This window comes from Alligator mississippiensis, chromosome 1, assembly GCF_030867095.1.
Source record: "Alligator mississippiensis isolate rAllMis1 chromosome 1, rAllMis1, whole genome shotgun sequence".
Lineage (NCBI taxonomy): Eukaryota > Metazoa > Chordata > Crocodylia > Alligatoridae > Alligator > Alligator mississippiensis.
In genome coordinates, this window is record NC_081824.1 from 137,045,439 (window position 1) to 137,064,695 (window position 19,257).

A 19,257-nucleotide genomic window follows, 5' to 3' on the forward strand; every position below is an offset into this window, starting at 1 on the left:
TTCTATTTATTGGAAACTCAATTTGTCATAATTAAAAAAATATATTGTTGAAAAATATTTGAATCTCTCTACTGAGGACCCTAAGCATTTCTTAAAGTGTGTTCTTTGAGTAGGTAACAGTAAAGCATAGAATCATACAAGTTTTTCCTCAGATCTAATCTAGTCTAGTATTGGTGTGTGATTCACCTGATTTGTTTCAGCAGAAAAGGAGGCAGTGAATTAGCATTCATACCTGTGGTTCATTCATCAAGGGCTCCAAATAGCTTAACAAATTTCACTTTCAGCTTGACTTTCTACTCGCTGCAATGAGCTCTGAGAAATCCCCACAAACACTAACTTGAAGCAAGACTACAATTGGTTAAGTGTAGGATTTCCCCATCTTTTGTTTATAACTGACTGGGAGTTTCTTGTTTTCTTTCAAAAATAAAGGTAGGGGATTTTACAGTTTATTTTTAGCAAAATTATTGGAATAACCAATATATAAGAACTAAAGAAATTCATTTTACTCTGTATTCACCAAACATAATTAACATAAACCTTTCTCTCTTGCAATGTTAAGTTTATCATGTCAGCCCAGAGGAGATTACTTGTCATTGGATTTATGGGAGAGTTTAGCACAGGTTCTTTCAGGACTAAACCTTCTTTGTTTTCAGGTGCAAAGTTTAATTCATAGTAGTCAAATATTCCTCTGTGCTTGGAGGAAACGGAGTAGCATTTGATCCTTACTATGACTTTGGAGGCACATTTGCACTAATAAGCTCCGCAGTAAAGGGTGACCATCTACACATGTACTGGTATTAAGGTGCAATAGATTAATTAATTGCACCCTAAGATAGTACTGTTGGGGAAAGTAGTATTTTATGGCACAATTACTGCACCAAAGTGTGTAGATGGTGACTGGGATTAGCTGGGGCATGAGGGTGCAAACATGAGGGGGCTGCCTGCTGCCCAGCCCTGCCTTTTACCTCCCTTGTGCCCCAGACAGCACCTCTGCTGTCTGACACCAGCACCTGGAGCCCAGGGATGACCCCCATGTCCTCTGCTAGCTGGGGGCTGCTCTGCCCTGGCTCCAACTGCTGCGGTCCTGGGCACAGTGCTTGCATGTGCACCCTAGATGGCATCAATTTGAGCAACTGCAAATTGCCCTGGAGTTTATCACAGTGCCTTAATGGCACTTGTAGATACACCCTGGATGTGTTTAATCACTTTCAGAAACTTACTTTGTTACCTTGCTTTTGATGTATGCAAACTGTGTACTAGAGTGATATCGGAGTATAAATTTTGGGCCTGACCCTGAAAAGTTACTCGAGTGGCAGTTCAGTGAAGTCGGTGGGAGTCTGTCTGAATCAGGGCTGCAACATCCATGGATGCCAAACATAAAACACTTATAATTTTGTTTTAGAGAAATGTAGAACAACTTAGAATCATGCATTCACATGTAAAAGTCAGTGAGGGAATATTAGATCATTTAGTCTGGCCTCCTGCTTACACAGGCCAAAGAACTGTATCCAATTATTCTGATGCTGAGCACAATAACTTGTGCTGGGCTATTGTATGTCCTGTATTTTCTGGCTAAAACCTTTCCTCCTGAAAGGCAAACTTGGTTTGAAGACACCAAGAGCCAAAGAATCCACCATCTCCTGTGGCAGTTTGTTTCAGTAGTTAATTACCCTCACTTTTGAAAATGTGTCTTATTTATAGTTTGAATTCACCTCACTTTAATGTTTAGCCATTGGTTTCTGCAAAATTAAACAGCAGATTAGTGCCCTGCATTTTCTCCCCAAGATCCTACTCATATGCCACCATCAAGTCAATTCTTGATATTCTTTCGATAAACTAGACAGATTAAGCTATTTTCATTTCTTGCGGCAAGGCATGAAACTTTCCATGTCTCAAATAATTTTTTGTGGTTCTTTTCTGTTCTCTCTAATTTTGCAACATACTTTTTAGCAGGCATGTGCCAGAAACCAGTATTCCAGTAAAATCACCTCCTGTTTTCTATACTTCTGGAAGGGAACACACTAGTCCTTTTTGTCACAGCATTGCACTGAGAGCTTGTGTTCACTTTGACTAGCTATGCCCCTTATATCAGGACAACAGGTAATAGACACATTTAAAATGACACAACAATGGCTAGTGTTCAGTATTTTCTTGTTTAATTAAAGGGAGAGTTGTGCCTGTCAGGAACAGACCCCATGGTATGGTTATACTTTCACAGGAACTCCAGGAAGCATTGTGTCTCTACTCAGCCAAATGAGTCAAGAATTGTGATCAAATTGCCTATTATTGTCAGGCTATGACAGCTGCATCTCTTTGTCTGAGACCAACTCTTCTGGCTGGAAGAGATGGGAGTATTTTGGTGCAATCTTTTATCCTCAGCAAATGCATCTACACATTATGGCACATTAAGTTAGTACCTGTTACTACAGGTACTAAAGCTGATGCGCTGTTAATGGCACTACTGCACAGTAGCACTAGTGCACATTTTGTAGGTGGTTGTGCTAACGTGCTGTGCTAATCCATGGTAGAATTAGTCTACTGTGCTTGTAGCATCTTGTGTAGGCACATGCGGCCTAGCTGGAACTACCTGACTCCTGATTGGGTCCAGCTGTGCTAGACTGCACTCTTGGCTGCAGGCAGCTGAGCTTTAAGCTTTAAGTTCAGTACTCTTAGGACATGTCTACAGCATGGTGGCAGAGAGCTAAGCCAAGGCAATAAATCCCACCCACCTGCTCAGGTACTCTGTGCATCAGCTTTAGAAATGAGGGCATGAGTATAACTGGGGAGTGTCCCTTGCACTAGAGACCTGGGCCTCCAGCATTCTTAGCATTTCATACACAGTGGGCGTGTCTACACATGCGCTTTAATGTGCAGTAGCCTATTTTACTGTGTGTTAAAGTGTCATGTGAAAAAACATGCAATTACATAATGCACAGTAAAATAGGTTACAGCACATGAAGTGTCACTTAAAAAAATGTGCACTTTCAATACTGCACATTAGGGCAGCCTAATGCACATTTATTTAGTACTTTACATTAGGAAAAACTCATTAATGCACATGTAAATGTGCCCAGTGTTGATTGTTGTGGTGGTGAAACTGCATTCTTGGCCACTCTAGTAACAAGTATGCAGGGCAGTGTGGCACCTGATAGAGAAGCATTCGCTCACTGTAGATAAGTGTAAAGTCTTGCACCTGGACAAAAATAACCCAAACTATACCTATACTATAATGGGCTCTACATTAGGTTTTACCACACAGGAAAGAGATCTTGGAATCATTGTGGACAGTTCACTAAAAACATCAGCTTACTGCTCAGGAGCCATCAGAAAAGCAAAAAATATTAGGGATTATTAAGAATGGAATTGTACACAAAGTGGAAAGTATCATTATGCCCCTTTATAAATCTATGGTGCATCCGCACCTTGAACACTGTGTCCAGTTCTGTTCCCCACACCTGAAAAAGGAAATAGAAGAACTAGAGAAGGTCCAGAGAAGGGCGACAAGGATGATTAGTGGTATGGAGGGGCTTCCATATGAAGAGAGACGAAAGAGTTTAGAAAAGAGATGCTTGCAGGGGGAAACAAAGAGGGTTTACAAAATACTATATGGTCAAAAGAGAGTAAATAGAGATTTATTATTTACTCTCTCTCTCAATACAAGAACTAGGGGTCACAAAATGAAACTTAGGTAGTAAGTTTAAAGCTAACAAAAGGAAGTTCTTTTTCACACAGCATGAAATTGAAATGTGGAACTTGTTACCACAAGATATTGTGGAAGTTGACAGTTTAGTCAGATTCAAAAAGGGGTTGGGCAAATTCATGGAGGAAAGGTACATCAGTAGCTATTGAACGTGGGAGTTAGGGATACAGCCTCTGAATCAGAACTGCCTAGACTTTAAATGCTGAAGGCTGCAGGTGAAAGAGGAACAGTAGAAAAAACCCTGATCAAACCCAGTTCACTCTCCTTTTCAGCTTCTGCTCGTTGCCAATGTGTGACACAGGACATTGCATGATGGACCTTATAATCTGCCCCAATAAAAGGCAGTTCTTATGTTCTTTTATAGGCTACCACCTACTTTGGTATAAGAGCTGATGAAGTAGGCGGTAGCCTATGAAAGCGTATACTTCTCTGAACAAGGTCCAGTGATTTTCAACCAGGGTGCTTGGATATCCTTTCAGGGGTGCTCAGGGTATCACTGAATGTTAGCCCTGTGAGTTGTGCAAGCGTGATTCACAAGAAAAACCCAGAGTTTTCAGATAGGAATCTATAATGTTAGAAAATATTCTGACCTGTTGTGTGCTTTCTGAGTTCTTTGCAACAGAAGAATTTCTCTAGTATTTTTCTGGAGTAAAAAAAGAGTGACAACTAAAAGCTGGCATTTTCTGAGGGGTGTCTGGAGTCTACTGAGGGGTGCCCTGGGTCTAAAAAGGTTGAGAATCATTGAGTTGTTCTAGAAGGTGTCATACCTTCTTCACTTCTGCTTAACTTCAGACTAACATGGCTAACTACCTTTCTCTACCCAAGAATTATGTCAACTGTTCAGTGAGTGCTTCAGAAGTCAAGCTGCACTTGGTCTCTGACTGCCTTTTGGCCTTCTCTCCCTGCTCCCACCCTGGTTCCTGTTTCTGCCCAGTCCTCAATTCTTCATTACTGATCCTGGCTTCTGGCTCCTGGTTTTGGTCACTGGCTCTCAACACTTGGCTCCAACTGCCCTGCTTTTAACTTTTAGGGTTATGCTTGACTGTGTTTTCTGGCTTGGGGTTCTTGTTCCTGCTCTGCAGATATGTAAACTAGCCCTAACCATCAGAGGAGACTTTCCATTCCTCTGATTCCCAACACACTTTCTCTCATCTCCTCCCTTTTCCTGTCTCTTCTGAGGAAGCTAGATCTCATAGCAGCAGTGGACTCGTAATTCTTGTCTCCTTTGTGAATCCAAGCACCTGAGCCCTTACTACCTTCTGTGTGCACACACACTGTGCAGTATAAGATGGAGGACATAGAAATAAAGCATCATTTGGATAAATAGTGTTTCTGAGAAACAGGGTGGCTTCCAATGTATTTGAGATGCAGGGGTGGACAGGGACATGGCCTCATTTTGGATGACTTCTTTTGGTCGCTAGGGCTTTGTACAAAAAAGGTTTCATGGTATTTTTATGGATTACATTGCTCAATAAGAAACAGATGCTGTGACTTTGGTTTAATTTCCCCCCCTCCCAAACTGTGGGGAACTTTGCTTCATTTTGCATTATAGAAATTTGACTTTGTTTTTCAGGCTGGTTCTGATTTTTATTTGCTCACATTAACTCCATCTGAAATAGCTTTTCTCCCTAGGGGTGATAAATGTACTGTAGGCATGCTATATTCTCCTTATTTCCAAATGATTGCCCCCAGAATCCTAACTTTCCACGAGGTATCTGAAAGCTGTGTCATCATAACTGCTGTAGTCTTTAAAACAAGCAGCATTGCATTGGACTGCACTATATTGGTCTTTACTCTTTAAGTTATTCTGGTATCAATTTGGTAAAACCTTTGAGGCAATTCAGTGGAGTTATGCTGCAGTTAGTATAGCACGGCCCAAGACTACATAATGAAGCCCTTTCCCAAGGCTTAATTCTTACAACCTGACCCCGATAGATCAGTGCTATGCTCTGTGAGAAGGTCCAGGGAGTTCACTGGAATAATGTCTTGGTCCATGTGAGTGAAATAGAAGCAGGCCCTCCTTCCCTATTTAGGAAAATGTAGCAGTGACCGTAGTGGGCACTTGACTGATAGAAGCTGAAGTAAGGATGTTAGAACTTGTCCGGTGGTGTTTCATCTCAGGTGAGTGCTGCAGGTGAGTGGAGAGAAATTTGATTTCATATGCTTACTTGAACTTGGCAATAATAAGTGAATCACTGAAGAGGAATAGGTGTTTCTCCCTTGTCTTCAGGCTTTGTGTCAGCTGTACACACTCATTCAGAATCAGCTCTGAATCTTCACTTGTTAGGCCCAGCACAAAAGGACATTGCTCGATGGGTACTGCACAAACCTGGCTGTCCCTGGAAAACAAAGAGGAATAAAGCATTAACTTTCTCCTATCTCAATATGATAGGACCAGATGAGACTATTGGTCCCCCTGCTCACTTACCCGGACAAGGGTGGGGTCATAGTCTGGATTAATAATCGAGGTCTAGTTTGGGCACAGAGTAATGATTACATACCAGGGCTAGATGAGGCAATATGGGAATTTATTTCTCACTGGGTGCATCTACACATGCACATTTACTGCACAGTACAGGCATGCATCTACATGTGTATGCCTGTACTGCACAGTAAATATGGCAAATTATACCAATTTGAGCATAAATTTGATACCTGCATCATGCAGGTATTAAATTTACACCTGACTAATTACTGCGTGGTAATGCACATGTAGACATCTTACTGCACAATAATACTGTGTGTGGACTGACTTGGGACTAACTTTAGTCTCAAATCAGTCCACACACAATGTTAATGCATTTTAACACCTGCAAGTGTAGATGCCAGCCTATTCCTGCTTCCTGTGCAGTAAATTTAAGCCGGCATAAACGCCTGGGTAGACATGCCCAGTAAGTGTCTACACAAGACACTTACTGCACAGTAGTCTAATAACACTGCATAGTAGCGTGCTGGTTATTAGCTGTGCTAATACACTGCTACACAATATTATTAGGCTACTGTGCAGTAAAAATCACAAAAAAAAACCATGCACCAGTGCGACTGCACAGTAGCACAAGTTACTGTGCATTTTGTTAGGACTTCATTAAGCAAGTACTAAATTAAATGCACAGTAACTACTGCACATTAATGACCATGTAGACATGCCACTTTGTGTTCTTTGTCTCACTCTGCCTTAGTTACTTCACCTGTAAAATAGCAAAACCTATCACTTCACAGAGGAGAATGCAAGACATAATGAGTACATGCAAACATTCCCGGGACTCAATCTATGATCACACCACTTACTTTAAGACACAGTATTGTACATACAGTCCCATTTGTATAGATGTTTGCCACTGCTGGGAGCCGTGCCAGGAATTTTACCTAAGTTGGGGTGAGGGGAGGGCTGGATGGGATCAGGAGGGCTAGTGGGTCCATGGGGAGAGGGGCGGTGGTTGGTGCAAGGGGGATGCTAGATGATGATTAGGGGAGCTGGTGAGTCGGGGCGGGTCTGTCTGGCAGGAAAAGTGCAGCCCTGGGCTGGGGTGAGTGGCTGGTCTTTCCTAGTCTTGGGGCTGTGCTCCAAATGTGTACAGTAGATCAAGCTAATCAGTGCCTGACTTAATTTAGTGCACCTCCTCAGGTGAACTAAGTTAGATTAGGCCTGCCATTTTTGCCCTATCTAACCTCCCCATGTCTTACTGGAAAGTACAAGAGATGCCATTAGTGCCTGGGGGAAGCAGGTTAGGAGGTTGGGCTGTATTTATCCCTGAAGTCCAAATGCTTATTTTTACTATCCCATCACACTGAACTAACTTAACTTGTGTTTACATTTAACGACAAGACTATCTTTAAGATCTTGGATCTTAAGATTGTGACACACTAAAGGTATGACTACAATGCAGAGCAGTGTAGAGGCCCCTGAGCCAGCTTTAAACTAGCTACTATATTTTCTCACATACAGCACAAGGTAGATCCATCCACACCTTGTTTCTGAAAGGCAGCCTCAAGAAACAAATTTTCCTTGTAGAAACCAAGTAGTCACAGCTACAGAGCTGAGCCTACTGCCAGCCTGCACACCAGATGGAGCTTGCAGCTGAAATATTGCCCCAGAAAATATTAAATCAGTGCTGCCAACCCAGCACTGTTTGTAAGTTGCTTCTGTCCATGGTTTTCTTTGAAGGGTAGCAACTATGGGTGAAATTTTCAAACTGCTGTGTACTCTACTGTCTCAACCCTGTTCCCATAAGCAGCAGAAGGCCAGGGCTAATGGGGATTAGCCCCCCCAAACTTTTCGTGGCAACTGGCGACAGCAGCAGTACCATGGTGCTGCTGTTCCACAGTGCCCAGTGCTGCTCGGCGTGCAGCTGCTCCTCTGCTGCTACACATAGCACCAGCACACTCTGGCCTGGCAACAGCCCTGTGGGAGGGGGGTGGGGGTCGGGTGGGGCTCAGCCCTTCTAAATAATATTTTCCCCCACTGCTTATGCTTGCTCCCCCAGGCATTAACTTCTGTCTAGGACTGACAATCCATTTCCTGCTCACTAACATAAAGCTGTTCAGCACTAAACACTCCACTCACTTGAATATACAGCACAGAAACAAAATAGGTCTGAAATGTTTGGATCTTGTAGTTCTTGGCCAGATTTCAAAATGGCCATTACATATACCTGTTGGCAGACCACTGGTAGTTTCAGCAGAGCAATGTGTCAAACACACATTGTCATATTCCAAGGCCATAGTTTTTTATCTTGTTCCACAGGCATGCAGGGATGAAGTCAGGAAGGCCAAAGCTCAACTGCAGTTGCAGCCAGGTATGTGAAAGGTAACAATGACAGGTTTCTATAAGTATGTTGGTAGGAAGAGGAGAATCAGCCAAAGTGTGGGTCCCTTACTGAATGGGGGAGGCAACCTTGTGACAGAGGATGCAGAAAAGGCTGAAGTGATCAATGCCTTTCTTGCCTCAGTCTTCACAGGCAAGGTCAGCTGACAGACTACAGCACCAGGCAGCATAGTGTGGGGAGGAGGTAGGAAGCCCTCAGTGGTGAAAGAGCAGGTTAGGGACTATTTAGAAAAGTTGGACATGTAGAAGTCCCCGGGGCTGGATGGGATGCACCCGAGGGTGCTGAGGGAGTTGGCTGATATGATTGCAGAGTCTTTGGCCATCATTGAAAACTCATGGTAATCAGGAGAGGTCCCAGATGATTGGAAAAGAGCAAACATAATTTCTATATTAAAGAATTTCCCTGGAAAAAATCATGGATCAGATCCTCAAGGAATCTGTTTCTAAACACTTGGAGGAGAAAAAGGTGATTAGGACCAGTCAGCATGGATTCACCAGGGGCAAGTCATGCCTGACCAACCTGATTGCCTTCTGTCATGAGATGACTGGCTTTGTGGATGCACAGAGACCAGTGGATGTGGTGTACCTTGATTTTAGCAAGGTTTTTGATATGGTCTCCCACAACATTCTTGCAGGCAAGCTAAGGAAGTATGGGCTGGATGAATAGACCATAAGGTAGATAGATAGAAAACTGGTTGGAGCATTGGGATCAGAGAGTAGTAATCAATGGCTCGATGTATAGCTGGCAGCTGGTATCAAGTGAAGTGACCCAGGGATCGGTCCTGGGGCTGGTTTTGTTCAAAGTCTTTATCAGTGACTTGGAAGATGGCATAGAGTGCACCCTCAGCAAGTTTGCAGATGATACCAAGCTGGGGGGAGTAGTAGATATGCTGGAGGGTAGGGCTAGTATTCAGAGTGACCTAGACAAATTGGAGGACTGGACCAAAAGGAATCTCATGAGGTTCATCTAGGACAAGTGCAAAGTCCTACACTTATGATGGAACAATCCCATGCACCACTACACGCTGGGGGCTGATGGGCTGGGCAGCAGCTCTGTAGAAAAGGACCTGGGGGTTACAGTGGACAATAAGTTGAATATGAGCCAACAGTGTGCCCTTGTTGCCAAGAAGGCTAATGACATACTGGGCTGCATTGGTAGGTGTGTTGCCAGTAGGTTGAGGGAAGTGATTATTCCCCTCTCTTCAGCACTAGTGAGGCCACATCTGGAGTACTGTGTTCAGTTTTGAGCCCCCCACTACAGAAAAGATGTGGACAAATTGGAGACAGTCCAGCAGAAGGCAACAAAAATGGTGACAGGGCTGGGGGACATGACTTATGAGGAAAGACTGAGGGAACTGGGCTTACTTTGTCTAGAGAAGAGAAGACTGAGAGGGGACTTAATAGCAGCCTTCAAGTACCTGAAGGAGGGTTAGCAAGAGGATGGAGGTAGACTGTTCTCAGTAGTGGCAGATGACAGAATGAGGAGCAATGGTCTCAAGTTGCAGCAAGGGAAGTTTAGGTTAGATACTAGGAAGAATTTTCTCACTATAGGAGGGTATTAAATCAATGGAACAGATTACCTAGAGAGGTGGTGGAAGCTCCATCCTTGGACGTTTTCAAAACCTGGCTAGACAAAGCCTTGGCTGGGAAGATCTAGTTGGGGATGGTCCTGCTTTGAGCAGGGGGTTGGACTATCTGGCCTTCTGAGGTCCCTTCCAACCCTTTCTATGATTCGGATTCAAATGTCATCTAAACCTGCCTCTTTCCCTCTTTCATGACTTTAATGTCAGCATCCAGTTTTTCTCTGGAAAGTATGTCATTAATTTATTCTCTCATGGCATTAACTGAGGTTTTGATCACTTGATAGCAGCATGTGTGATTTTCCTGCTGAGCTGCAGTGGGTGGGCAATTGGACTGGCTGAGGTGTTGTGGTGGTCATTAGTCCTTTGCAGATTTTACATATTATTAATTCGGTCTTTTTTGTGGTAGTGACTCAGATTGGTGATGATCCGGTTCTGCCAGGATTTCTGATGTTCCTGATAGTTTTACAGCTACACTAAGACCTTTTGTGAAACCTAAATCTGACCAGCTGACTTCTTTTGAAGGTATACCAGAGATGATCATGACAGTTATTTCTGTTCCAGGGGAGTGGTGTTGTGAACAATCACAGCTTTTCTGTGTGGTCTCCAAGTTCACACAGGCAAGGTCAGGATTGTGTCCTTGCTCTCAAGAGCCAGTGTTAAAGCCAGGAAGCTTAGTTTCATGGATACGGCTCAAAGGATGTGCTCAGGTCTCCAACAAACTGCCATTTTTATTATTCTTTGTATAGCTGCACTGAGTGATATCCTTTATTGGACTAACTGTTTAGGACCCAAAGAAGGGTACTTTTTGCCTGAAAGCTTGTCTATTAGCTCTTCTAACTTTACTGCTGGTCCAATAGAAAATATCACCCCAAAATCCCTGTCTCTCGTACATTTCCTGAACTGTCATGGCTACAACTGTCCAACCCTATTGTAGCAGCTGCAGTCACCAGTGAATAACCCTCGTATGTTTCTCCTTGGCACGCTCTGATGAAATACTTTGCCTGTGTGCTGAGTACTTTTGCACATAATGATCTATGTGCAAACCCAGAAAAGACACAAATGAGTACATTTCACCTTAGAAACTGAAATGCTATGTATGAACTCAACTTCAACTAGTGTGGGATTCACTGCAACTAGTGCATGGATTCACTGCATGAATCCCATATACTTTAGTGGTCTTGATTATACCTTCTACTTCCAAAACCATATTGAAATGACCAAAGCAAAATTTAACAACAGCCTGAGCAAGCTGACTGGGCCAAGGTAGGCTGCAAACCCATTCACATAATGATTACCACATAGGTGTTTTGCTGTTTTTCCGATTAATATGCTCACAAAGCTAGGGAAAGATTCCCATTACAAAGAAGCTGGACCCAGCACTATACTTTAGCTCAGGGGTGGGCAGTTATTTTGGCTGGAGGGCTGCTTAATGAGTTTTGGCAAGCTGTCAAGGGCTGCAAGGGAACACCACCTGTCAAGCTGCTAAGCCCTGCCCCTTGACATGCACCCTACCCCCTGGCCACCATCTTGGGACTGGAAGTGCCTGTCTATCTCTCTCCTCCTTATTCCCCAACCCCTGGCCTTTGCCACCGGATGTCCCTCCCCTTGGCCCAGAAGTACTCCTTTTAGGAGGGGGGGTGTGCAGTCTTGGAAATGTTAGTTCCACCCTGTCACATGGTTCATGACATAAGCAGGCCCACCTATCTAACACCAAACCTTGCCCTGCTCACTGCCATGTCATTCCCAGAGTCCCCTGCACCCATCACATAGGTCTTGATATCAGAAGGTCCACCCCTTGACTAGGAAACACTGCCCTTCCACGGGGCCTGCCCTCATGGTGCGTGGCCTGCCCCTGAAGCCCGAGGAGTTCTGCCTCAGACACAGGCAGGACCTATCAGATATCGAGGGGTTGTGATCCCTCTAGCAACCTGCCCCATTACCCTCAACCAATCGGCGGGGGCTTCAGGGGCATTGGACCTCCTGAAGAATGGAGCCAAACAAATCAAATCAAGGGCCGCACACCAAAAACTTTCACAAGAAATCATTTTAACAAAGTATAGGTAAAAAAAAAAAATCAGATACTAAAAATAAAACATCTACTATAACAGATTTTAATTTCATTTCAAAAAATATTTTTGTGATTTATGTGTATTTGAGTAGTGTATATAAAGGTGATTGCATAAGAGTTCTAAATAAAGTCTTACTTTTGTATATTGTGTGTGGGGGTAGGGAGGGTGTATGTGGGGGGTGTGGGATATGGTTGGGGGCTGGGGATGTGTATGGTGGGTGTGTGTATTGGGAGGTGTGGGTATGGTGGGGTGTGTAGTTAGGGTGTATGGGTGTGTGGGGAGGTTGTGGGTATGGTGGGGTGTGGTGGGGGTATGCTGGGGTGTGTGGTTGGGGTGTTGGTGTGGCTCACTGCTCCCCTCCCCCTCCCGACCTGCTTGCCACTGCTTCCTTTCATTCCCCACTGCCTGAAGCACTGCTGCAGGGACAGGAGGAGGAGCCACTGGAGGTGGGGGGGAGCTGAGGAGTTCCCCAGGTGGCTGCAGGAGCAGCAGCAGCTCTTCCTGAAAGCTTCATGCAATGGCTGGAGCCGGGGTTGGGGCTTTCCAGTGAGCGAGGGTGGGAGTGCAGCATGCTGCCCTGGGTGGGAGCAGGCAGGGCTTGGCTCCATGGGGAGCACACCAGGGGCAGCTGTGGCCAGGCTGGATACAATTAATTGTTGGGCACCCACCTATGGGATGGATCAAATCCACTGGTGGGCTGGATCCAGCCCATATTTTGCCTGCTCCTGCTCTAGCTGCGAAGTCACTGGAAGCCTTAAACCCACCAATGCCAATAGCTCTTCTATTTCCTTGCCAATATTGATCCTTCTAATATATGCAGAGGTTGCAAGTAGTGTTCAATATACAGGGCAAAACATAGCCTGAAGACATTTCCAGTACAGCAAAATTTCCACATTTAGCTGACTGAAGTCATAACAGCATTTTCTTACAGCTCTAGAACCACTTGCACCATCACCTGATTGGATACAGGAGTAGATGTATTCAAGACTGGAAAATGACTGTCAGCTTTGTGCCAAGCATCTGCCACACGGTACAAATTAGACTTGTAAAATATGCCACAAATTATATTCTTTTGGTGTTGGCCAGTTGAGAGATACAGTGAAGAAGAGGGATTTTACCAATGTCTCTTCTCTGTTTGGGGCTATAAACTACAAGATAGGGAACACTTTCTAAGATGCTGACTGCAGGGATGTAAATGGTCTGTGAGTGGTCTCCAAATGATCTGTCTGAGCATAATGAGCAAGCTGTATCATGTACAAGAAGGTGGCAAGGTGTGGTATAAGGACTTGATAAGAAGACGTGATAGCAGAGTTAGAACAAACGCAATGCACGCTTGAAAATTTCACCCACATACGCTTGAAAATTTCACCCACATATATGCACTTGGCAATGTGCACGTGAAGCTTGTCAATGTGAAGCTTTGCAACTTTCTTTTTCCAACTAATTGCTCTTTTATTTTCCCCAGTTTTTACATGCCTCTCCCTCTACCAAACAAGTTGCAGGATCATACAGTGATCAAGTATGTTTCGTTAAAAACATCACGACTCAAATCATTGCCTGCTATTCATAATTTTACTGATTTGGAGACTGCAGACATACACAATTACACGTATACTACAGTGTTTCCTCCCAAGACTTCACTTATCCAGCAAGCTAAACAAGAGCTGTATTCTAAAGGGGAAAGTTCATTTTGGAAAGTTTTTATTCTGTTTTTGTTGATATTGACATATGAGCAAATATGGTTTAGAATGAAGCAAAAGGTTACCTTGTGGGAGGTGATGTGTGGATGAAGGAGCGGGGGTGCTAGGTGCCATGCAATGAGAGGTTTTAAATCACGCAATCAGTTCAGATGTTTTTTAATTGCATTTAGCTGTCCTAGACTAAGTGTTCTTGCTCTTGTCTGATTTTAGAAGTGAAGCAGTCTTAGACTTGGACAGTATTTGGGTGGGTGACCACTTGGGAATCTATAGTGCTGTAGAAACAAAGAGTTGAGGTCACAGAAATAAAATGAGTGGAAAGACTTTCTTTGACCCCATTCTTGCGGAAGGATGGAAATGCTAAAAAAAAGTCCTTCACAAAATCCAGCCCTGTGTAGCCCATGAAGCCATTTTAGCTGATTAACAGGTGGTGTAAAGCTGACAGGGTGTGTTGAGGAGAAGGGGAAGCCTAACGCAGTGATTGTGTTGGTTTGGATTTATGGACTGCCTATATATGTGCTCGTTTGTGTTTGAATTAGAATGCGCACAAGCAGACTCAATTAATCAAGTCTGCTCCTTATTCTAATCAGAACACAAATGAGTTGCTTTATCCTCATGTGTATTAAACCTCCCTGTGTTTTAAAATGGCCACAGGGGGGCTTAATACACATGATGGTGAACTGTTTTACTTAGAGTAGCTGTCAGGGAATTGCTCTAATTAAAATGGCCCCTCCCTACCCTTGAGCATGTGTAACCACTCATGCTTCCCAGATAAAAGAATGACCCTGGTGCATTTATTACCATGTCATGTAAATGGAGGCTCCTTTAAAGTGGGCTGAGGGCTGAATTGACCTTTCTTGGGTTCCAGGATTGGGAAAAATGTGTGGGAGCCTACAGGAAGTGTAGCATCACTTTTACACTTTACTCAGGTCCTGAGCCCTCTCACTATCCTTGAAACTGGCAAATATAAGAAAATGTCACTGTTCCTGTAGTAAGCAGACTTGAGTTTCCTTTTGCTTTCACTATTTTCACATCTGTGTAATTCAACTGACCTCTGCTTTACTCCTGATTTACATCACTCTGGAGTGCAGAGGATGGCTCATGTTTTGAAGGTATGAATGACAATTTCAATATGCAAATCAATACATGCTCAGGTTTGTATGAAAGGTCAGAGAGGAGATAAGCATGATGGAGATTACTGGGTATAGACAGACATAACTGCATCAAGAGCAAGGGATACAGATGCCAGCTGTTAAGATGCATCTATTACATCTGCATGACTCTGTAATGATACAAGCATAGCAAAACCACTCCAACTTTAACCATATTTTGTCCAGGGTCAAGGTTAGGGAAATTTAGCTTAGAATAATCAAAAATGAGGTTTGGAAGGAACCTCAGGAGGTCATCTAGTCCAACCCCCTGATCAAAACAGGACCAGCCCCAACCAGATCATCCCAGCCAAGGCTTTGTCTACCTGAGTCTTAAAAGCCTCCAAAGATGGAGATTCCGCCACCTCTCTGGGTAGCCTGTTCCAGTACTTTACTTTCCTACTGGTATTGCTTACCAGCGTACTGGTACCACTACAGGATCATGCGGCTTCCCTTTCCCTTTAAAGAAGCTAAAATGTACATTTGCTTATACCCATAGACAGACAGACCATACAATGATTATCATATGATTACATGCATGTTTGAGTCAATAGATGGGTATCACATATTCATCTTAATACTTACTGAGTGCAGTTAAAATGTGAACAAGTGCATGTTCAAGCAGTTCAATATGGGTTACACGTCATCATGGTGTTGCAAAGTTGCTCCCTTTCAGGTGAGGATTATCTTATGTGCTAACTTTAGTACATGCTAACTTTAATAGGTCACAGTGTTCCAGTGATCTGCACTTCATTGCAAATGAACATTTGACTACCCCCTATTATATCAACCTCATAAGTAAGGCCTAGTTTTTGCCTCCCATCTGGTCAGGAGCAAGCATATCTTGGCTTGGGTAGCTGAAGAGATCCACCAGGCAAATACCTGACAATTACACAAAGCCATCCTTTTCTGAGAGGGCACAGAACTTCAGGGCCTGAATTAAAGGGAGCTTAGAGCCCTGACAGAATTGGCAATCTTCATGGATGGCCCAGCCTCTTGGATCCCTTGAGATCTGTATGAATTCTACATACAAAAACTCCTGGTAAGTTTGTGGGTGGGAAAAACTCCTATCACTCTCTCCCATTCTACCAAATTGATTTGCTTCCTGAGAGCTTCCTTCTTCCAAGGCTCGGACCAATGGTATTTCCACAGGACATGAGAGGAACTGGGCCAGCCATAATTGGAATGGGTACAGTTGATCAATATTTTCAAACAATTTGGGTTCTTTACACTGGGATTTTCTACTGTACAGGAAACAGTGCTGTGTGTTACACAACTCACAGAGCAGGATGTCACTAGAGAAGTAGAGCATTATTTTTGAACACAGAGGAAACTTGCAATGCTCTCATGTGTCTTACGAAAGGAAACAAGTTTTACCTTTCTGTGTGGTAAAAATCTTCCACCTCTAAAGGGGGGACCGACTGTGGGTTGTAAAGATGAGAGTGCTAGAAGTCTTCAGCATCTATTGTGCGACCTGACTGCACTGACACTGAGTGTTATAACGTGAGTAAGGCTTGCTTGAGAAGTATTTATGTAAACTAGCTGAAGGAGAAAGTTGTACTTTAGGGCTGACGCAACATCTTGACTGAAGTGCAGTGTTGTTACACGTATGATGTGAAAGTATATAATGGTATCTGGTGCTTCACAAAGCCAAATGAAGATGGGATCCCTTTGCTAAAGAAGTCTTGGAAGAATTCTTGCCAAGAAATGAGGTACAGGAAGAACTGCCAAACACAGGGAACTGGGTTTCTGAGTGCATTAAGATCAGTTTGTGCTGCTCTGGTGGCATGAATAAACCCGTCTTAAACCTTAACTTAGGAACTCTGGCAATAGCATAGTGTACTCACAACCTGCTTCTATACCTGTGTGAACCAAACACAAAGCAGTCTCTGACAGTGCATGTAAACTGGTTCTTAATATAAATAAGTTATAATAACAATATTGGGTGGAGCCTTCAGGACTGCTTGAGTGATTTAGGAGCTCAGATTCCATTGGGGTAAATGGCCCTTGGGTTCCTAAGTCACTTAGGTACCGTTGCAAATTCCACTTAACAATAACTACTAAGCAATGCAGCAGCAACTGTAGGGGAGAAGAGGGATGTGGCCAAGAGATCAGAGGTGCAGTGTGGGATGTTCCTCTGGTCCTGGATGTCCTTGACAAGTGCATGTCAAACCACAGCTTCTTTAATTACAGCTGCTTTAACATGGGCATTATTGTAAGGACAGCTATGTATCTGGGTCAAAGAGGTGAGGAGTCCCACACATCAACTTTGCTTACTAGCCGGGCTCCCCCCACACACAAGAGCATTGCTCTCCCTCCCGCCTACTCATCCATAAAAGTCCAGAGCCTCCTATCCACGAGCCTCTACAATTTTCATGTTTTCATTTCTATCTGACACTATCAGAGCAACAGTTCCCACCCCCAGCATGTAGGTGTAAGCAGTATGTTTGCAGACACACATTTCCTTTGGTATATTACATATTCAGTGGTAGAGGTGCAGGGGAAATACCAGCCATGAAGGTCAGTCTTATCACGCCTACTGTACCTTTTTTTCCATTAGCAGACAGGATGTAAGAGCTCACAACTGTATTAAAGAGCCTTCTTTTAAGACATGCAGCGTTGGACTTCTAATTTTTTTTATTTTGAATCAGGGTTCTCTTGATTTGAGGCTGTTCCTTCTAAGACTACTTGTTTTAGTAGGTTATCATATTTAAGCTTCCAGGTCTGCTAGCCCCTCTTTTAAAACTCTCTGGTCCTCCATACATCCCTGTTTCTAACATGAAAAATCCTCATGGTCTAAAAACAGTCTTACAAAGTGTAAGCGGTGGAATAGAGCACAGATCTGGACCAAATAGGCCAAATTTGCCCTTGGGTTGACCCCATAACTGTTGCTAGAGCTGGGATGAATTTGGTCTGATATATATTTGTTTTGGTAAAGAGTATGTCCAAGTATAGTTCTCTGTTGACATGTAAACCTAATAAGACACCTCTATTCTGTTTGTGGGAGCTTTATTAAAATAGAAAGTAAAATGTTTAGTTGATTAACGATAAGTTGGTAACAAGTAAGGCTTGTTCTTACACACACACACACACACACACATACACACCATACTTACGTTTTAAACTAAATTGATTGAGTGAAAGCACTACAAGCTCCCTAGTATGAGCACAATTCTGATACCTTTCCTCACTTTGTTCTGCAGGTCATCCTGCTGAAGTCAACGAGCCCGTTACTAGAATAGAATACTATGCATTTTGGTGGAGGGTATCAGATTATGGTCCTCAGAAACTGCCCTTTGAGAAATGTAAGTGCATACACATAGTTGCATGGCAAAGGGAGATGGTCATAGACATTTTTAAGTTTTTTTAGTGAGGAGAAAGATTTTTGATGTTCTTTTTAATTCAAATAGTAGAATGGATTTTGCTTGTAGATTAATTGAGACCCATATTTCAAGAACGTAGTTGCACAGGACATAGATCATGCGTCTGGAGCAGTGGGTCTCAACCTTCGATGGCCCACAGACAGCAATACTGAGCAAGCAACATGCTATGGGCAGAATTGTACTTGGTTTTCCATGCCCACCTTAGCTTTAAATGTTTTTAATGTCTTGTGGCTTTGAGCAACATTGGAGCAGGCAAGTCATGGGTTGAGGACCACTGTTCCTCAGCTTTTAACTTATCCTAGTACCACAGGGTTGGAAGGAAGCTTGAGGGTCATCATGTCTATCAAGTAAAGACCTGAAAGTAGTTGTTACAGAGGTTTCAAGGACTCTACCAACAAGTTAGAACTTCTATCACCTTCTTCCCAAGTGTAGCAAGGTTCATGTTCCAGGGCAGCAGTAACACCCACTGGTGACCATGCAACCCTCACCCTGCTCAAGCTCTAGGGCGCCCTTCCCTTCTTACTCCCCTGCCACAACCTGTTGTGTTTGCTTGACTGAAAGGGAGGCTGCCCAAGGGTCCTAGAGTGAGCCCCAGTTCTTCTAGCAGCCAGCAGGTCCCCCAGACTTCACTGGTCTCAGTTCTACCCCTCTCTGTCTAAGTGGGCCCTCCTGCCTGCCTGTGCCCTCTACAGGCCACCAGTAGCCTTAAGAGCTATTGCATGGCTCCAGACACCCTTTATACCATGTCTATGCCTCCCAGATGTTACTGTGCAATTGCTCCCTTGTAAGGGCCTCAACCTTCTTAGCCTCTGCCCCTTTGCTTCTGCTGGGCCCTCTAGCTGGACCAAACTT

The 19,257-nt window shown here is 43.6% G+C and overlaps 1 protein-coding gene across 3 annotated transcripts in view; it reads right to left on the bottom strand.

Moving 5' to 3' along the window:
- TAGAP (T cell activation RhoGTPase activating protein) overlaps positions 1-19,257 on the bottom strand; it is a 105,996-nt gene that overhangs the window by 49,796 nt on the left and 36,943 nt on the right. For all 3 annotated transcript variants that reach the window (XM_059714554.1, XM_059714550.1, XM_019479862.2), the window contains one exon: positions 5,869-6,039. In XM_059714554.1, coding sequence (XP_059570537.1) covers positions 5,869-6,039 — 171 coding nt within the window. The remainder of the gene's footprint in view (positions 1-5,868; positions 6,040-19,257) is intronic.